This window comes from Anabrus simplex, chromosome 2 (assembly GCF_040414725.1).
Source record: "Anabrus simplex isolate iqAnaSimp1 chromosome 2, ASM4041472v1, whole genome shotgun sequence".
NCBI lineage: Eukaryota > Metazoa > Arthropoda > Insecta > Orthoptera > Tettigoniidae > Anabrus > Anabrus simplex.
The window spans coordinates 85,633,955-85,653,686 of record NC_090266.1 but is presented as its reverse complement, the minus strand read 5'-3'; the positions used below and the strand labels follow the sequence as shown (position 1 = coordinate 85,653,686).

The following is a 19,732-nucleotide window of genomic DNA, read 5'->3' as shown; positions in this document are numbered from 1 at the left end:
CATAGGGAAGTCCACTCTTAGCATTGACAATGAAGTATTGAGTAGTTCTGTGTATTAATTTTCATTCAGTATATAGCTATTGCACCCAAAAGGAAAAATTTAACACATCAGGAATAGGTTGAAGTTATTGAGTGCATGAAAAAAAAAAAAGAGCTTGGTGTGCATGTGGTTGCAGATAAATTCAGTGTGTGAAAAACACAAATAAATTCTCAACTCACCAACAAAAATACAGCATATTAATACAGTGGCACAAGAATGGTTATGACAATAGAAAAAAGAAATCCTAAAACTCGAGATTTATTAGAGTGGTTTCCAGTTGCAAGAAGCAAAATCATTCCATCTCCAATCCTATAAGTTTAATAAAAGGCCAACAAAGTAACAAGAGAACTTAAGCTTCAAATGGTTGGCTGGAAAAATGTTCAGTTAGGCAAGCTACAAGAGTGTGTGTGGGGAATCTGCTGATGTCACTGGCCCACAAACTGAACAGTGGAAAGTGAAAGTGTCCTCCATTATTGTAGGGTATAAGGAAGAAGAGGTTTGCAATATGGAAAGTTTCCAGGAAGACGACGTTTACAATATGGAAAGTTTCTGGGGAGAAAACTGTAGCGGAGGAAAAATTTCTAAAGAATGTCTGACTGTGCTACTCTGCTGATATATGCTAAGTGAAACATCAAAACCTCTTGTTATTGGAAAGGTACCAAACCCTCACTACCTTAAAAGAATGGATGTAAGGAAGTTACCAATGAAATGGAGAGCTAATAGAAAAACCTAGATGACAGGAGAAATGACTGACTGTCTTGATTCCTTCAATAAGAAAATTAAGAACGAAACAGGAATTTTCATTTCCCTACACAAGGCAAACTCCCATCCTGAATTAACCTTCAAAAATGTCCAGTTAGTGTTCTTTGCCCCAACACCACTACTGTCTTTCAACATTTTGATCAAGGCATCCATCATTCACATTTTCAAAGGCCAGTACAGACAACTAATAGTGAGATGGCTAGGATTAAACCTTGATACTGCAACTTCTGCCTCTGATCTCACCAAATCTGTCACCGTACTGGATGCAGTGAGATAAAGTGAGATGGATAGTGGCATGTTGTAACAAAGGAAGTGATTCGGAACCGATTCTTCAAAGCAGGATTTTGTTCTAGTGGGGCCAAAGGGAACTTGGGAATTAAGAGGAAAAAGAACTACTAAAAGATTTGATCAAGAGTCTTTCAAATCAGGCATGGTATAAAAATGTTGTTGCCAGTGAATACACCGTGACTGATCAAGGAGTGTACGGTTTGAGGAAAATTAATTGGATATTAGTGAAATGGTGAAGGACGTGCAAGCAACAGAACTGAAAGGCAGTCGGTGTAGTGACAATGAGGAAGAAGATGGTAAAGATGAAAACCCCAGTTTAGATACTCTGATAACCAACTATGCTCCGGATTATCAAATGGTGGAACAATTGAACACATTTGCTCTTCATCCCAGAGATGCTGAAAGTATTCAACCAATACAGGTATAGGGCATTCCGGAGAAAAAGACAGCAAATATGAAATATTCTCAACAAACCAGCCTAGACGAGTGTTCTTTAATGGAAATACATCATAAAACAATTGAGAGTTGAGTTGACACTAATTACAGGTTCGGAAACTGTGAACATACAATAAAACTGCACACTAAGTAATCTCTCAAAATGTATTTCAGGGAGTACTATATATGCAATGCGAGGGATAAATGTTGTTTATGTAAGCATCCCCTACCATTAATGGACATATCCCAGATACAGACATACCGAGCTCGATAGCTGCAGTCGCTTAAGTGCGGCCAGTATCCAGTATTCGGGAGATAGTAGGTTCGAACCCCACTGTCGGCAGCCCTGAAAATGGTTTTCCGTGGTTTCCCATTTTCACACCAGGCAAATGCTGGGGCAGTACCTTAATTAAGGCCACGGCCGCTTCCTTCCCACTCCTAGCCCTTCCCTGTCCCATCGCCGCCATAAGACCTATCTGTGTCAGTGCGACGTAAAGCAAGTAGCAGATACAAACTTTTGCATCTGTTCAGTGTCTCAATTACATACATATACATACATTATCATTATAGACTGTTATGCCTTTCAGCGTTCAGTTTGCAAGCCTCTGTGAATTTACTAAACGTCGCCACAATCCTCGATTTGCAATTAGTGTTGTGGCCTCATTTAGTTCCATACCTCTTATCTTTAAATCGTTAGAAACCGAGTCTAACCATCGTCGTCTTGGTCTAACTCTACTTCTCTTACCCTCCATAGCAGAGTCCATTATTCTCCTAGGTAACCTATCCTCCTCCATTCGCCTCACATGACCCCACCACCGAAGCCGGTTTATGCGTACAGCTTCATCCATCGAGTTCATTCCTAAATTAGCCTTTATCTCCTCATTCCGAGTACCATCCTGCCATTGTTCCCACCTTTTTGTACCAGCAATCATTCTTGCTACTTTCATGTCTGTTACTTCTAACTTATGAACAAGATATCCTGAGTCCACCCAGCTTTCGCTCCCATAAAGCAAAGTTGGTCTGAAAACAGACCGATGTAAAGATAGTTTCGTCTGGGAGCTCACTTCCTTCTTCCAGAGTACTGTTGATCGCAGCTGCGAGCTCACTGCATTAGCTTTACGACACCTTGATACAATCTCACTTACTATATTACCAACCTGCGAGAACACACAACCTAAATACTTGAAATTATCGACCTGTTCTAGCTTTGTATCACCCACCTGACATTCAATTCTGTTGAATTTCTTACCTACCTACATCAATTTAGTCTTCGAGAGGCTAATTTTCATACCATACTCATTGCACCTATTTTCTAGTTCCCAGATATTAGACTGTAGGCTTTCGGCACAATCTGCCATTAGGACCAAATCATCAGCATAGGCCAGACTGCTAACTACATTTCCACCTAATTGAATCCCTCCCTGCCATTTTATACCTTTCAGCAGATGATCCATGTAAACTACGAACAGCAAAGGTGAAAGATTACAGCCTTGTCTAACCCCTGTAAGTACCCTGAACCAAGAACTCATACTACCATCAATTCTCACTGAAGCCCAATTGTCAACATAAATGCCTTCGATTGCTTTTAATAATCTGCCTTTAATTCCATAGTCCCCCAGTATGGCGAACATCTTTTCCCTCGGTACCCTGTCACATGCTTTCTCTAGATCTACAAAACATAAACACAACTGCCTATTCCTCTCGTAGCATTTTTCAATTACCTGGCGCATACTGAAAATCTGATCCTGACAGCCTCTATGTGGTCTGAAACCACACTGGTTTTCATCCAGTTTCCTCTCAACGACTGATCGCACCCTCCCTTCCAAGATGCCAGTGAATACTTTGCCAGGTATACTAATCAATGAGATACCTCGATAGTTGTTGCATTCCTTCCTGTTTCCTTGCTTATAGATAGGTGCAATTACTGCTTTTGCCCAATCTGAAGGTACCTTACCAACACTCCATGCTAATTTTACTACTCTATGAAGCCATTTCATCCCTGCATTCCCACTATACTTCACCATTTCAGGTCTCATTTCATCTATTCCTGCTGCCTTATGACAATGGAGTTTATTTACCATCCTTTCCACTTCCTCAAGCATAATTTCACCAACATCATTTTCCTCCTCCCCATTTGCTTGGCTGTTCACAACACCACCAGGATGATTTCCGTTTACATTGAAAAGATGTTCAAAATATTCCCTCCACCTCTCCAGTGATTTCCTGGGATCTATTATGAGTTCACCTGAATTACTCAAAACACTGTTCATTTCTTTTTTCCCTCCCTTCCTAAGATTCTTTGTTACTGTCCAGAAAGGTTTCCCTGCTGCTTGACCTAGCCTTTCCAAGTTGTTACCAAAATCTTCCCAGGACTTCTTTTTGGATTCAACAACTATTTGTTTCGCTCTGTTTCTTTCATCTACGTACAACTCCCTGTCTGCCTCGGCCCTTGTTTGGAGCCATTTTTGATAAGCCTTCTTTTTACGTTTACAAGCTGCTCTCACTTCATCATTCCACCAAGATGTTCGCCTTTTCCCATCTTTACACACAGTTGTTCCTAGGCATTCCCTTGCTGTTTCTACTACAGCATCCCTGTATGCCACCCATTCACTTTCTATATCCTGAACCTGCTTACTGTCTACTGTTAGAAACTTCTCACTAATCATATCCATGTACTTCCGTCTAATTTGCTCGTCCTGGAGATTTTCTACCCTTATTCGTTTGCAGACAGATTTCACTTTCTCTAACCTAGGCCTAGAGATACTTAGTTCACTACAGATCAGATAGTGGTCTGTATCATCGAAAAATCCGCGGAAAACTCGTACATTCCTAACAGATTTCCTGAATTCGAAGTCTGTCAAGATATAGTCTATTATGGATCTGGTACCCCTAGCCTCCCATGTGTAGCGGTGAATAGCCTTATGCTTGAAGAATGTATTCGTAACAGCTAAACCCATACTAGCACAGAAGTCCAGCAAACGCTTACCATTCCCATTAGCTTCCATATCTTCCCCACATTTACCAATCACCCTTTCGTATCCTTCAGTTCTATTCCCAACTCTCGCATTGAAATCCCCCATTAGCACTATTCTATCCTTGCTGTTGACCCTGACCACGATGTCACTCAATGCTTCATAAAACTTGCCAACTTCATCCTCATTCGCACCCTCACATGGTGAATACACGGACACAATTCTAGTCCTAATTCCTCCAACTGACAAATCTACCCACATCATTCGCTCATTTATGTGCCTAACAGAAACTATGTTCCGTGCAATCGTATTCCTGATAAAGAGCCCTACCCCAGACTCTGCCCTTCCCTTTCTAACACCCGTCAAGTACACTTTATAATCTCCTATATCTTCCTCGTTATCTCCCCTTACCCGAATTTCACTTACTCCTAGCACATCCTGATGCATCCTCTTTGCTGACTCAGCCAGTTCTACTTTCTTTCTTCCATAAGCCCCATTAATATTGATAGCTCCCCATCGAATTCCATTTCGTTCGCCAAGTTGTTTCCAAGGAGTCCCTCGCCTGTCAAATGGGAGTGGGACTCCATTACTCCCATAGGTCCAAGGCTTGCTTAAAATGTTCTGAGCTCGGTAAATTCATGAAGCAGGATGCTGCCCTACTTGCACATAGTCCAAGTGAGGATCTCTCCTCTAACGGGTTATGGACCACTGGTGAATTGTATAGTCCTAGCCGCCTGAGCACAAGGAGGGCCAGGACTCAGAATATGTCCGAGATGCCCACTCCCATTCCATAGTAACTGGTATCCCGACTCTCAGGACCACTTACTAAGCCACTCAGCCGTTGCCCATGGTTCACGAACTAGGACGTGACTACAGTAACCCACAAACATGAACCACTTTCACATTTTTGAAACAAGTGGGTTTCACCACCTTTACAGACATAAAAAATTGCTTGCACATATTTCATACTATTATAATGATTGTATACTTTACAGTGCAATTACATTATTAGACCTTTTTGAATTAGATGTGGGTATAGGCCTATATATTTTAATTGTACTCAGTGACATCAAGCTTGAAATAAAAGTATACTGAGATATTTTATTCAGACATAACCTTGTTTCTGATGAAAGAAAAGCCACTTGGAGTAAATTTCTTACTGCGAAACCTATGGATACAGGACATGAATGTGTTGTACCCTTTAGGCTTGTCTTTCTAATTTCTTTTTTCCTATGATTTATAGCTCTTGAGTCTTAGTTGTCTTCACCAACACTAACAACAACACTCATCACTAGGGGGGCAGATTCTATGACAAGTCATATTTTTTCCCTTAATATTATATCTTATAGTCTTGTATTTTAAACATGTTTCCAAACATGATAATCAAAATTAAACAGGTGGTATTGGGCATATAAATGCATATTTAGGCTTTCTTAAGTTTTGTGGCATATTTTGAACGAAATATCATTATAACGGCATATTTTGATCATATTCATTTGAATTTTGTTTTATAAAAATCAGAATAAGCCCTAGAAATTATTTTTCAGGATCGACTGGAATATAATACTGAAGAACCATTCTAAAGTAGTGTATGGAATGTTTCTAACAGGTAGGAGCTACTGTTTGCTAGCTGGGTCAATTCCTGGAAACCAGGCTATTGTTTACACGGAAGCAGAGGTAATTCTGCAGTTATTTGACATTGTTCTTATCTCTCTCTCCCTCGCCCTTTCCTCTTCCACCTTCAACACACTGAATGACCTTGGTCATTAGGGAGCTTCAGTCATTCAGTTCCTTTCAATATGCCTAAAACGAAAGTCTCAATTTGTGGGACATTGCGAAGTTTTGTTCGCGAGTTCGGTGAAAACATAGCCAGTACAGATGATGTGCTATTATTCTGTAAATTGTGTGAGGTAAAAGTTACTGCTGAAAAATGCTTCTCTCTGCAACTACACTATAATACTGTAAAACATAAGAATTTTGTAACTAGATATTCTGCACTCGAAAATAGGCAACGTCTGCTATTCGAAACCCTGACATCAAGTTCACAGTGTTCAAAATATTCACAAGATCTCTGCAAGATGATGGTTTTGTCTAATATTCCTTTAAAGGAACTTAACAGCCAAAGCTTCAGACAGTTTCTTGAAAAATATACAAAGCATCCTGTTCCCAACGAATCACTCTCAGGAAGGACTATCTGACCCCTTGTTATGAAGAGATGTTGGATATAATAAGGCGTGGCATGGGAGACAGTACGATATGGGTTTCAATAGCCGAGACCACAGATGTGGATAGAAGATATGTAGCAAATTTGATCGTTGGCATGCTGAAGGAAAACCGGCCTGGAGATTCGTTCCTCCTGACATGTGAAGTGCTAGAGAAGACAAACCATTCCACCATTGCAGTTCTCTTCGACAATTCAATGAATCTGTTGTGGCCAAACGGGGCAAAGAGAGAGCACATTTTTCTATTTGTAACTGATGCTGCTCCGTATATGGTGAAGGCAGCCAAGGGACTTAAAATGCTATACCCGAAAATGATACATGTGACATGACTTGCACATGCCTTGCATAGGGCAGCTGAAGAAGTTAGAAGTAGCTACCCTGAAGTTGATAAATTAATATCGAACTGTAGGAAAGTGTTTGTCAAAGCTCCACTTCGCGTTCAGAAATTTCAAGAAGAAGCACCTTCACTACCCCTACCTCCCCAGCCAGTTATAACGTGATGGAGGATTTGGCTTTATGCCGCAGAGTACTATTGCAACAACTTACATGTCGTGGAGAAGATCATGAAGTCTTTTGATCCTAAAAATCACTCAAGATTTATTTTCAAGCACTACATTAAAAGTGGACCTGGCTTACATAATGTCCAATTTTAATTCTTTATCTGGAGCAATCACGCAACTGGAAGTTTCAGGAGCAGAACTAAGCGATGCACTGGATGTTGTAAAGTGCATTGAACATGAATTAAAGCATGCAAGAGGAACAATAGCATCTAGGGTGTGTAGAAAATTAGAAAATGTACTGGGAAAAAATAGCGGACTTGAGTACCTGCGTGGAATAAGTGACATTCTTTGTGGAAACCCTTTATCTGCAGATTTCCAGGAATTTTCTTCAAGTGATTTAACTCTATTCAAGTACGCTCCCATTACATCATGTGATGTCGAAGGAAGTTTTTCTCGCTACAAGACGATACTCAGCAACAACAGGAGGGGATTCTCATTCAACAATCTTAAGATGCATGTGGTCATAAATTGCAACAATTCTGATAATGAAGACTAGATCAGGTATGAATGTTTCATTCAAATAATATGTTTTGTGTATAAATTAAAACTGATTGAATACTGAACAATGAAAGTAACTGTAGTGTATATGTCTTCCACATAGTCCACACAGTCCATCCTTGCCTAGGAGTATGCAGTCATTTTAGTTGATTTTGGGTTAAAGATTTCGAAGAATTAAAACTTTTTATACTCTAAATTAACTGCAGCCTGTAGCAATCGTAATAAAAGTGTTTCTATGTAATGTAGATGCTATTAAGTCCTATTTTGAATTTTATAGGTCATATTTTTATGTTTTTAGGTCATAAATGCATACATATTTCATACATTTTTAGGTCACCCCCTACTCATCACTCATTGTTTCATAATGGACAAAATAATTAACACACATTTAACACAACATATGTAAAAGACCAGCAGTACATTAACAGTTTAGATTCAGAACACCAACAACATGCAATGCATGATCAGATCATGGTTGCTACAGTTAAGGCTACATGATTAGCTGCCTGAGACTTGTTCCTATCTGACTGACTACATGTAGTGGACTAAATTAGTTTTGAATAATCTAGCAATCTTTACAAAAGGAACATAATGGGACAAAATGTTGTTTGATCAATTTCAATGTCAAATACTGTAGAACTACAAAAAACTGTTAAATCAATATTTTTATTTCTGTGACTGAAGTAGTTTTGTTTGCCACCTCATCTATTGCTTCGATTTCTCTATAGAGCTCATCTGGTTTTACCAGCAACACATCCAGGATATTTTTCCCTCTAGTTGGTTCCATCACTTTCTGAATCAGCTGTCCTTCCCATATTTACTTATTTGCCATTTGTTGGAAATTGAATTTAGCAAAGAAGGCAGCTAAGGATAATATGATGGCAAGCATAATTGGCAGTCATACAAATTTTAGTGAAAAATGGAAGGGTATGAATTAGGTATTTTAAGGCGGAAACAGGTTTCAAGAAGGACATTCCAGGAATAATTAATGGACAGGGGGAGTGTGTATGTGAGGATCTTCAAAAGGCAGAAGTATTCAGTCAGCAGTATGTAAAAATTGTTGGTTACAAGAATAATGTCCAGATAGAGGACGAGACTAATGCTAAAGAAATATTAAAATTTACATATGATAACAATGACATTTACAATAAGATACAAAAGTTGAAAACCAGAAAAGTGGCTGGAATTGATAAGATTTCTGGGGATATACTAAAGGCAATTTGATTATTGTTTGGTCGAAGGAGCTATACCAAATGAATGGAGAGTTGCTATAGTAGCCCCTGTGTATAAAGGAAAGGGTGATAGACATAAAGCTGAAAATTACAGGCCAGTCAGTTTGACATGCGTTGTATGTAAGCTTTGGGAAGGCATTCTTTCTGATCAGACGTGTTTGCAAAATTAATGACTGGTTTGATAGAAGGCAGTTTGGTTTTAGGAAAGGTTATTCCACTGAAGCTTAACTTGTAGGATTCTGGCAAGATATATCAGATATCTTGGATTCAGGAGGTCAAATGGACTGTATCGTGATTGACCTGTCTAAAGCATTTAATAGGGTGGATCATGGGAGACTACTGGCAAAAATGAGTGCAATTGGACTAGACAAGAGTGTGACTGAATGGGTTGCTATATTTCTAGAAAATAGATCTCTGAGAATTACAGTAGGCGAAGCTTTATCTGACCCTGTAATAATTAAGAGGGGAATTCCTCAAGGCAGTATTTTTGGACCTTTATGCTTCCTTATATATATATAAATGATATGAGTAAAGAAGTGGAATCAGAGGTAAGGCTTTTTGCGGATGATGTTATTCTGTATAGAGTAATAAATAAGTTACCGGTACAAGATTGTGAGCAACTGCAATATGACCTCGATAATGTTGTGAGATGGATAGCAGGCAATGGTATGTTGATAAACGGGGTTAGGAGTCAGGTTGTGAGTTTCACAAATAGGAAATGTCCTCTCAGTTTTAATTACTGCATTGATGGGGGTGAAAGTTCCTTTTGGGGATCACTGTAATTATCTAGGTGTTAATATAAGGAAAGACCTTCATAGGGGTAATCACATAAATGGGATTGTAAATAAAGGGTACAGATCTCTGCACATTGTTATGAGGGTGTTTAGGGGTTGTAGTAAGGATGTAAAGGAGAGGGCACTTAAGTCTCTGGTAGGACCCCAACTTGAGTATGGTTCCAGTGTATAGAAACTTCACCAGGATTACCTGATTCAAGAAATGGAAAAAATCCAAAGAAAAGCAGCTTGATTTGTTCTGGGTGATTTCTGACAAAAGAGTAGCATTACAAATACGTTGCAATGTTTGGGCTGGGAAGAATTGGGAGAAAGAAGACGAGCTGCTCGACTAAGTGGTATGATCACAATAGATAAGTATATTTCAAAATTTCTAATGTTTGAAAGTCATTTCCCACCTGTAAATAAGTAAATTTTGCATGTTAATTAGGTAAAATGTAAATGATGATCGCAAGCTATTTCAAAGGGATTATTGATTCTTAGTCTAATATAGTAGGGTTTCCTTTACTGATATGGAAGCCAGCATTTTGTTTAAACCCCTGGAAAGATTAATGCATGACAATTATAAGATCTTAGTATTGATATTCTTTTGTGTGGAGTATTATAATGAATGGGAATAGTGTTTGTTTAAATAATTTCAATTATTATCATGAGATGAGACGTTATGTATCCTCAGAAAGTTCTTAGACTACTTTATACTTCACACATAAGACAGGGTATTTTAGAAGTTAAAGACACAATACCGGGTGCAAATATGATTTTTTAGATCGCGGATATAATATCTAAATTTTTAACATGTCCTGAAGAATAGATTCTTCTGCAAATATGTGTGTGTTTGGATTGTTTAAGTGAGAATGACGGTCAGATAATACTTCGCCATTTGATGGTTTGAAAGGAAATGAAAATGTGAATGTTCAGAGATAATTTATGTAAAGTGTGAGGAATCATGCCACAATAATGACGATAAAATGAGGTTGAATAAAACCACATGGGAATAAAGTATGTTAGAGTTGTACTCTGAGAGGCCGCATTAAGCCGAATTTAATGTCGAGGTGGCTGAGGGAAGAGAATTATCCTTCCTTAAGAGAGTTGACAAGGGACAGTGCAGATTACCGTTATGTTTAGTGAAAGTGCCAGCTGAATATGCCTCAAAGATTTACGGTCTGATGTCTGAGGAGAACGACCGGACCGCAAGGCTTCACAATTCTTGGGACGTTTGATTGACTGTTCATTTCTGGTAAAATACGACATAGCACTCACGCACAGAATAATAAATTGTCATCGTTGTAAGAGAATCAACATATTAGGAGACGGAAGAATTCCCCCCAACATTTCTTTCATTTATTTACCGGTAATTCGATTTAGGTATTTAAACATGCATCGAGTCGTAAGAAGACTACAGATTCGACCCCATCTGAGGGCGACGAATATCGTCGCCGTCATTTTGATGATGGAAGGACCACACCTTCTGTATATTTGTGTATATATTAAAAGTGCTATTATATGTGTATTTTCAGGTAAGTGTATTATTATATGTCATATCATATATTGTCAATGTGTTGTCCATAGGTTCAGCGTTGTATCTGTATTGTATCATTCCATGGTATTAATCATAATCCTGGCGAAATACGCTCATGTGATTATTTACATCATTGTAAATAATATTTGAATAAGGTTAATTAATAGGAATTATAATATGACTTTCAAATATTATGGGATGTGCTTATCACATTTAAAACATTGCTTCAACCACGTGATCATATAATTACATGATTACAGAAGATCATGATACGACAAATTTTAACTCATGAATGTGAAGTTATGATGATTACTCAACGTGTAATTATATATGTGCCTTTTATTGTATATAATGAATTAATCAATTAATTAATGAGTGCTTTTAACAATATGTGTGAACAGTTGAAATGATAATGCGGGGAATGCCTCTCAAATATTATGGGATTATTTGGTGCAGAATGCAAATTCTGAAGAGACAGATGAACATTAATTTCACCGATTCGAATCCCTCATATCTTTAATGAATGTTAAATTTCATGGCACATTCTCTATTAGTATTTATGTGTGCTCTTTTCACAGTTCAATAAAATTTATATTTGTAAAAACTTAGGATATCATTCTTCTAATTTAGTAGTGTTGTATTCCTCTTATATTTGAAACCCCTACTTATAAATGTTTCATTTAATGCCCATTGATAAGGACGTTCCATCGGCCCACTTGCTCTCTAAAGTCTAGTCGCGGTTACTATGAAGTAGGGGTGATGAGACTTCGATTCTGGGGTCCTTCTTCGAAGATCCTGTCATGTACATTCCATTCAGCTAACACACTTATGTGTTATTATTATTATTATTATTATTATTATTATTATTATTATTATTATTATTATTATTATTATTATTATTATTCACTGAAGCCCTGGACAGATGCAGTATGTATGTATGTATTCCAGTCCTACAACATAGAATAATTATGGCTTTAAATATACAGAGCCTTTAAACACAACGCATTATAAATGGGATATTTTAAGAAATTATAATAATTACACATTAGAATAGCAATCATTACTTACCCAAAGAACTCGCTGAGGAACGTATGATACACAAGAGGAGTGAGAAGTGTAAAGTAGATGCAAGTTGTTACATCAACTACACACAGACCAGCAAGAACTCCATAATTCAGTAAACCACTGCCTATAGACTGTGCCAAGTCAAGGAGAACAAGAAATAAAATGTAAATGTAGAATGAACGTTTTGCTGTAAAAGAGGAAAACAAACATATCTATTAGCTTACCATTATGAATAGAATATTACAATTCATTGATGTACTATATATATATATATAAAGATTAAATTTTTAACAGATTCCTTACTTGGTAATGCGAGTCTTTCTCGTAGCCTTGTCCATGGTAAAATTAAAATTATCAGGTATGCCTGCAATAGAATGACTAGTATTGGTTAAATGAACATAACATACATAGTTATCCACACAAAACAGTTGCTCACAGGTACAAAACAGCCTTTCATAAACAAAATGAACAGGGGCCATTGCTGCCAAGAAGTTGTATAGTAGTACTGGTATGGTGTTAAAATTTTAAACACCCTCAATGTATGCATCACAAACATTTCTTAGTAGATGATATATTATTTTAATATCAGTAAAATGTGGAGTCAATGATGAGAAGATACCAAATCTAGAATAACAGAAAGCGGAGTTACAAAAGAAAATGGTGGGCTGTTGAAAAAAAAAAAACCCATGGCACAACAGCTCAGACAATCCTTGCTTGGCCTACCAAGTGATCACTGCTCAGCTTGAACGACACGATGCATGGTCAGCACAATGAATCCTCTTGGCCACTATGCTTGGCTTTCTAAGTCAGGGGCTGTGAAGGAATACAATTTACTTCACCAAGGTTATCACTAGGGCCCGGATTTTGATTAAAATAGTCAGAGACGATGTTCAGTGACAGTGAAGTGTATTCTGCAATAAATATGTTACATATGTCAGATTTTTAATGGTCATCAAAATGAGTTTTTACTGCATTGTCCAGAATAAAGTCATTTTTTAACATTTAGGCCCATTTAAAGTAATTTTTTTAATTTTCATACTTTTATAGGTCATTTTTGTTATCAGATATGGTTAAATGCTTGTTTTAAAGTCATTTTTTAGTATATGTGTTCCAAACTTTAAAAAATACGTAAGCATAAATATTCTTGGAATAACCCATATACTGTATTTGCGTAGTGCTCATCTGTTTTCATTAGCTGTTTCTTACCTACGCAGTAGTTTTAATTTTTTTTTGCCATGATGCATTTGTGTGTACACTTTGAGTCACTGATTTCCTCATGTGCAAATGAGTATTGTGTCAGTCTCCGATAAAAATCTCCTCAGCGCCGCATGGCTTGTGTAGAGTTTGGCTTTATTAGAAGTGTTGACAGCTATGACGCAGCTCTGTTCTCTGATTTATCACTCAGTTAGCCGGCAACTATAGCACTTTTCAGGTGTGTGTTGTAGGTGTGTGATGTTTTGTTGTGCAGCGCAATAGTGAAATGCCAAAACAAAAGCAGTCAAATGCAAGCTGTTTGAAACTGTATGTCGTAATCTATGATCTACCCCTACAACAGCAACTCTTCCTACCCCTCCTTCCCTTCCCCTCACAGCAGCCAGTATGAGCCCAAGACAAACACGAAGCAGTACACAACGAGCTCACATATCAAACGCAACTCAACCACACCAATAACAGTAAGTACATATTCAAATTAGCACATACAATCCATAGATATTCCTCGAACACAGCTCACACACAGCTCAATTTTTACTTCCACAGATAATTATAACATCACTGCACAGCTACAGATGGGAAAGGAGCCACCACTTTGAATCCAATGCCACTCAAATTTTACGGATGTAACAGGACAACATGATTCAATTTTAACATAAAGCAACAAGATTCAACACACAGCAGAGCTGAACATACATACATACATACATACATTCATTATCATTATAGACTGTTATGCCTTTCAGCGTTCCGTCTGCAAGCCTCTGTGAATTTACTAAACGTTGCCACAATCCTCGATTTGCAACTAGTGTTGTGGCCTCATTTAGTTCTATACCTCTTATCTTTAAATCATTAGAAACCGAGTCTAACCATCGTCGTCTTGGTCTCCCTCTACTTCTCTTACCCTCCATAGCAGAGTACATTATTCTCCAAGGTAACCTATCCTCCTCCATTCGCCACACATGACCCCACCACCGAAGCAGGTTTATGTGTACAACTTCATCCATCGAGTTCATTCCTAAATTAGCCTTTATCTCCTCATTCCGAGTACCCTCCTGTCATTGTTCCCACCTGTTTGTACCAGCTATCATTCTTGCTACTTTCCTGTCTGTTACTTCTAACTTATGAATAAGATATCCTGAATCCACCCAGCTTTCGCTCCCGTAAAGCAAAGTTGGTCTGAAAACAGACCGATGTAAAGATAGTTTCATCTGGGAGCTGACTTCCTTCTTACAGAATACTGTTGATCGCAACTGCGAACTCACTCCATTAGCTTTACTACACCTTGATTTAATCTCACTTACTATATTACCATCCCACGAAAACACACAACCTAAATACTTGAAATTATCGACCTGTTCTAGCTTTGTATCACCAATCTGACATTCAATTCTGTTGAATTTCTTACCTACTGACATCAATTTAGTCGTCAAGAGGCTAATTTCCATACCATACTCATTGCACCTATTTTCAAGTTCCAAGGTATTACACTGCAGGCTTTCAGAACAATCTGCCATTAAGACCAAGTCACCAGCACAGGCCAAACTGCTTACTACATTTCCAACTAACTGAATTCCTCCCTGCCATTTTACACCTTTCAGCAGATGATCCATGTAAATTACGAACAGCAAAGGTGAAAGATTACAGCCTTGTCTAACCCCTGTAAGTACCCTGAACCAAGAACTCATTCTACCATTAATTCTCACTGAAGCCCAATTGTCAACATAAACGCCTTTGATTGATTTTAATAATCTACCTTTAATTCCATAGTCCCCCAGTATAGTACCCAGTATGGTACCATGTCATATGCTTTCTCTAGATCTACGAAACATAAACACAACTGCCTATTCCTCTCATAGCATTTTTCAATTACCTGGCACATACTGAAAATCTGATCCTGACAGCCTCTCTGTGGTCTGAAACCACACTGGTTTTCATCCAACTTCCTCTCAACGACTGATCGCACCCTCCCTTCCAAGATGCCAGTGAATACTTTGCCTGGTATACTAATCAATGAGATACCTCGATAGTTGTTGCAATCCTTCCTGTTCCCTTGCTTATAGATAGGTGCAATTACTGCTTTTGTCCAATCTGAAGGTACCTTACCAACACTCCATGCTAATTTTACTACTCTATGAAGCCATTTCATCCCTGCCTTCCCACTGTACTTCACCATTTCAGGTCGAATTTCATCTATTCCTGCTGCCTTATGACAATAGAGTTTATGTACCATCCTTTCCACTTCCTCAAGCATAATTTCACCAACATCATTTTCCTCCTCCCCATGAGCTTGGCTGTTTCAAACACCACCAGGATGGTTTCCTTTTACATTGAGAAGATGTTCAAAATATTCCCTCCAGCTCTCCAGTGATTCCCTGGGATCTATTATGAGTTCACCTGAATTACTCAAAACACTGTTCGTTTCCTTTCTCCCCTCCCTTCCTAAGATTCTTTATTACTGTCCAGAAAGGTTTCCCTGCTGCTTGACATAGCCTTTCCAGGTTATTACCAAAATCTTCCCAAGACTTCTTTTTGGATTCAACAACTATTTGTTTCGCTCTGTTTTTTTCATCTACCTACAAATCCCTGTCTGCCTCGGCCCTTGTTTGGAGCCATTTCTGATAAGCCTTTTTACGTTTACAGGCTGCTCTCACTTCATCATTCCACCAAGATGTTCGCCTTTTCCCATCTTTACACACACTTGTTCCGAGGCATTCCCTTGCTGTTTCTACTACAGCATCCCTGTGTGCCACCCATTCACTTTCTATATCCTGAACCTGCTTACTGTCTACTGTTCGAAACTTCTCACTAATCACATCCATGTACTTCTGTCTAATTTCCTCGTCCTGGAGATTTTCTACCCGTATTCGTTTGCAGACAGATTTCTCTTTCTCTAACCTAGGCCTAGAGATACTTAGTTCACTACAGATCAGATAGTGGTCTGTATCATCAAAAAATCCGTGGAAAACTCATACATTCCTAACAGATTTCCTGAATTCGAAGTCGGTTAAGATGTAGTCTATTATGGATCTGGTACCCCTAGCCTCCCATGTGTAGCAGAGAATAGCCTTATGCTTGAAGAATGTATTCGTAACAGCTAAAACCATACTAGCACAGAAGTCCAGCAAACGCTTCCCATTCTCATTAGCTTCCATATCTTCCCCACATTTACCTATCACCCTTTCGTATCCTTCAGTTCTGTTCCAAACTCTCACATTGAAATCGCCCATTAGCACTATTCTATCCTTGCTGTTGACCCTGACTACGATGTCACTCAATGCTTCATAAAACTTGTCAACTTCATCCTCATCTGCACCCTCACATGGTGAATACATGGACACAATTCTTGTCCTAATTCCTCCAACTGACAAATCTACCCACATCATTCGCTCATTCACATGCCTGTCAGAAACTATGTTGCGTGCAATTGTATTCCTGATAAACAGCCCTACCCCATACTCTGCCCTTCCCATTCTAACATCCGTCAAGTACACTTTATAATCTCCTATCTCTTCCTCGTTATCTCTCCTTACCCGAATATCACTTACTCCTAGCAAATCCAAATGCATCCTCTTTGCTGACTCAGCCAGTTCTACTTTCTTTCTTCCATAAGCCCCATTAATATTGATAGCTCCCCATCGAATTCCATTTCGTTCGCCAAGTTGTTTCCAAGGAGTCCCTCGCCTGTCAAATGGGAGTGGGACTCCATTACTCCTATAGGTCCGAGGCTTGCTTAAAATGTTCTGAGCTCGGTAAATTCATGAAGCAAGATGCTACCCTACTTGCACATAGTCCAAGTGAGGATCTCTCCTCTAATGGGTTATGGACCACCGGTGAATTGTATAGTCCTAGCCGCCTGAGCACAAGGAGGGCCATGACTCAGAATATGTCCGAGATGCCCACTCCCATTCCATAGCAACTGTTATCCCGACTCTCAGGACCACTTACTAGGCCACTTAGCCATTGCCCATGGTTCACGAATTAAGACGTAATATGCATCTTTATCGAGTCACGCCCTGAATTCCATTTTTTTTTTAAATTCTCGTAACAGTACCAGATTATGTTGCATTATAGAAAGAATTGTACTGAATTTTTTAATTTTTAGTGAACCAGTATGTCGTGATTGTAGTGAATGTTGTTTGCTTTCTGGTGTCATGTGGCAAACCCACGTTTCATCACCAATGATGACACGTAAAATCCTGCCTGGGCCATGACTGTTAAGGTGTCAAGTCTATATTGTCTGACACTATGGTTAGCCTGTAAATGTCTTGTTCAAGGGGGGAGGAACACACCTTTCACCATCACGATGTTGGCCAGCAGGGTTGGAGAGGAAGGAAACACTGAATACATAGCTAATGTCCAGAAACTAAAAAGAAAAGTCAAAAACAATGACTTAATAATAACTAAAGCCGACAAAAGGAACGCTACCGTAATCATGGACAAATGTGATTACAACAACAAAGCGCAAATGTTTTTTATGGAAAATAATTAATAACATCCCAAAAAGATCCTACAAGTAAAATAGAGAGAGACCTGAAATCCATTATTAAGAACATTTCATTTTTGTTTAATGACCTTGAAAAAACTAAAAGAATTATCATGAATCCAAAGCTTCCCACAGTGAAAGCATTATCCAAGATCCATAACGCCGACATCCCCATAAGACCCATTATCAATTTTAGAAATAGCCCGACCTATGAAGTATCTCAGTTCATTCACAAATTTCTTAAATCACACTACCGTTTTCAAGCTAATACATCAATGAAAAATTCCATACAACTTTGCAATAAAATTAAGGATATTACCTTATCAGAACACCACACACTTCATTCTTTTGATATTACCAATATGTACGCTAGTGTGCTCATTAACATCATAAAATGAATAAACAACAGTCTTTCAAAGTTCAGCAAATTAAGCATTGGTGAAATAGAAGAATTTATTCAGATTTTGAAATTCACACTGAATAACAATTTCTTCACTTTCAATATCATCATTTACTAACAAATGGGTCTTCCTATGGGGTCACTGGCTTCAGGAATCCTTGCAGAAATTTACATAGATCATTCTGAACGTTCACACATTCTTGGAAAGATTAACGGCATTAAACATTGGACACACTACATGGATGACACATTTGCTATTTTAGACTCTCATATTACTAATAGCAACGCAGTACTTGAACTTCTCAACTCCACGGACCCACACATAAAATTCACTATAGAGTCAGAAAACAATAATGCCCTTAATTACTTTGATTTAACAATTATGCGCAACCACAACAATACTCTGTCCTTCAATATACACAGGAAACCCACGCACACTATCAACACCATTCAACAAACTTCTCTGCACCCAGACATACATAAGAAAGCAGCCTACAATAGTATGGTACTCAGAGCATTGACTATTCCATTATCTCGCAAAAATTACAAGAAAGAAATAGACACCATTCAAAATAAAGACGAATGCAACGGCTTCAGCAGAGCCTTTTTCAATAGAATCATTAATAGATACAAGAGCACACCTAAGACCATCCTAGTACAAGATTCTGCCCCTAAAGAGAAGTTCACTGGGCGAGTTAGCCGTGCGGTTAGAGGCGCACGGCTGTGAGCTTGCATCCGGGAGATAGAGGGTTCGAATCCCACTGTCGGCAGCCCTGAAGATGGTTTTCCGTGGTTTCCCATTTTCACACCAGGCAAATGTTGGGGTTGTACCTTAATTAAGGCCACGGCCAATTCCTTCCAACTCCTAGACCTTTCCTATTCCATCGTCGCCATAGGACCTATCTGTGTCGGTGCAACTAAAAAATACAAGATCAAAATAGCATTTAGAACCTCCCATATCAACTCCAGACTAATTTTCAATCCACATACTATCAACAATAATAATAGATATACGAACACTGGAGTTGACAAATTAGAATGCCAATTCTGCAGTTCGACTTATATTAATCAAACAGGCTGCAACTTCACAATAAGGTATGCTGAACATCGCAATACTCTTAGATATGATCACTTTTGAGGTATGAGTGATCATCATAAAGAATCCAGTCACTAATACACGACAATTGATCGAGATCTAAAGATCCTACATTACGAACAAAAAAGGCACCTTGTTCAAAAAAAATTTCTCTT

General features: G+C 38.5%; 1 protein-coding gene across 2 annotated transcripts in view; it reads right to left on the bottom strand.

Annotated features, from left to right (window-relative positions):
• LOC136863850 (transmembrane protein adipocyte-associated 1 homolog) overlaps positions 1-19,732 on the bottom strand; it is a 312,496-nt gene that overhangs the window by 154,136 nt on the left and 138,628 nt on the right. For both annotated transcript variants that reach the window (XM_067140184.2, XM_067140185.2), the window contains exons 5-6: positions 12,687-12,747; positions 12,387-12,570 (exon numbers count right to left, since the gene is read on the bottom strand). In XM_067140184.2, the coding sequence (XP_066996285.2) occupies positions 12,387-12,570; positions 12,687-12,747 (245 nt within the window). The remainder of the gene's footprint in view (positions 1-12,386; positions 12,571-12,686; positions 12,748-19,732) is intronic.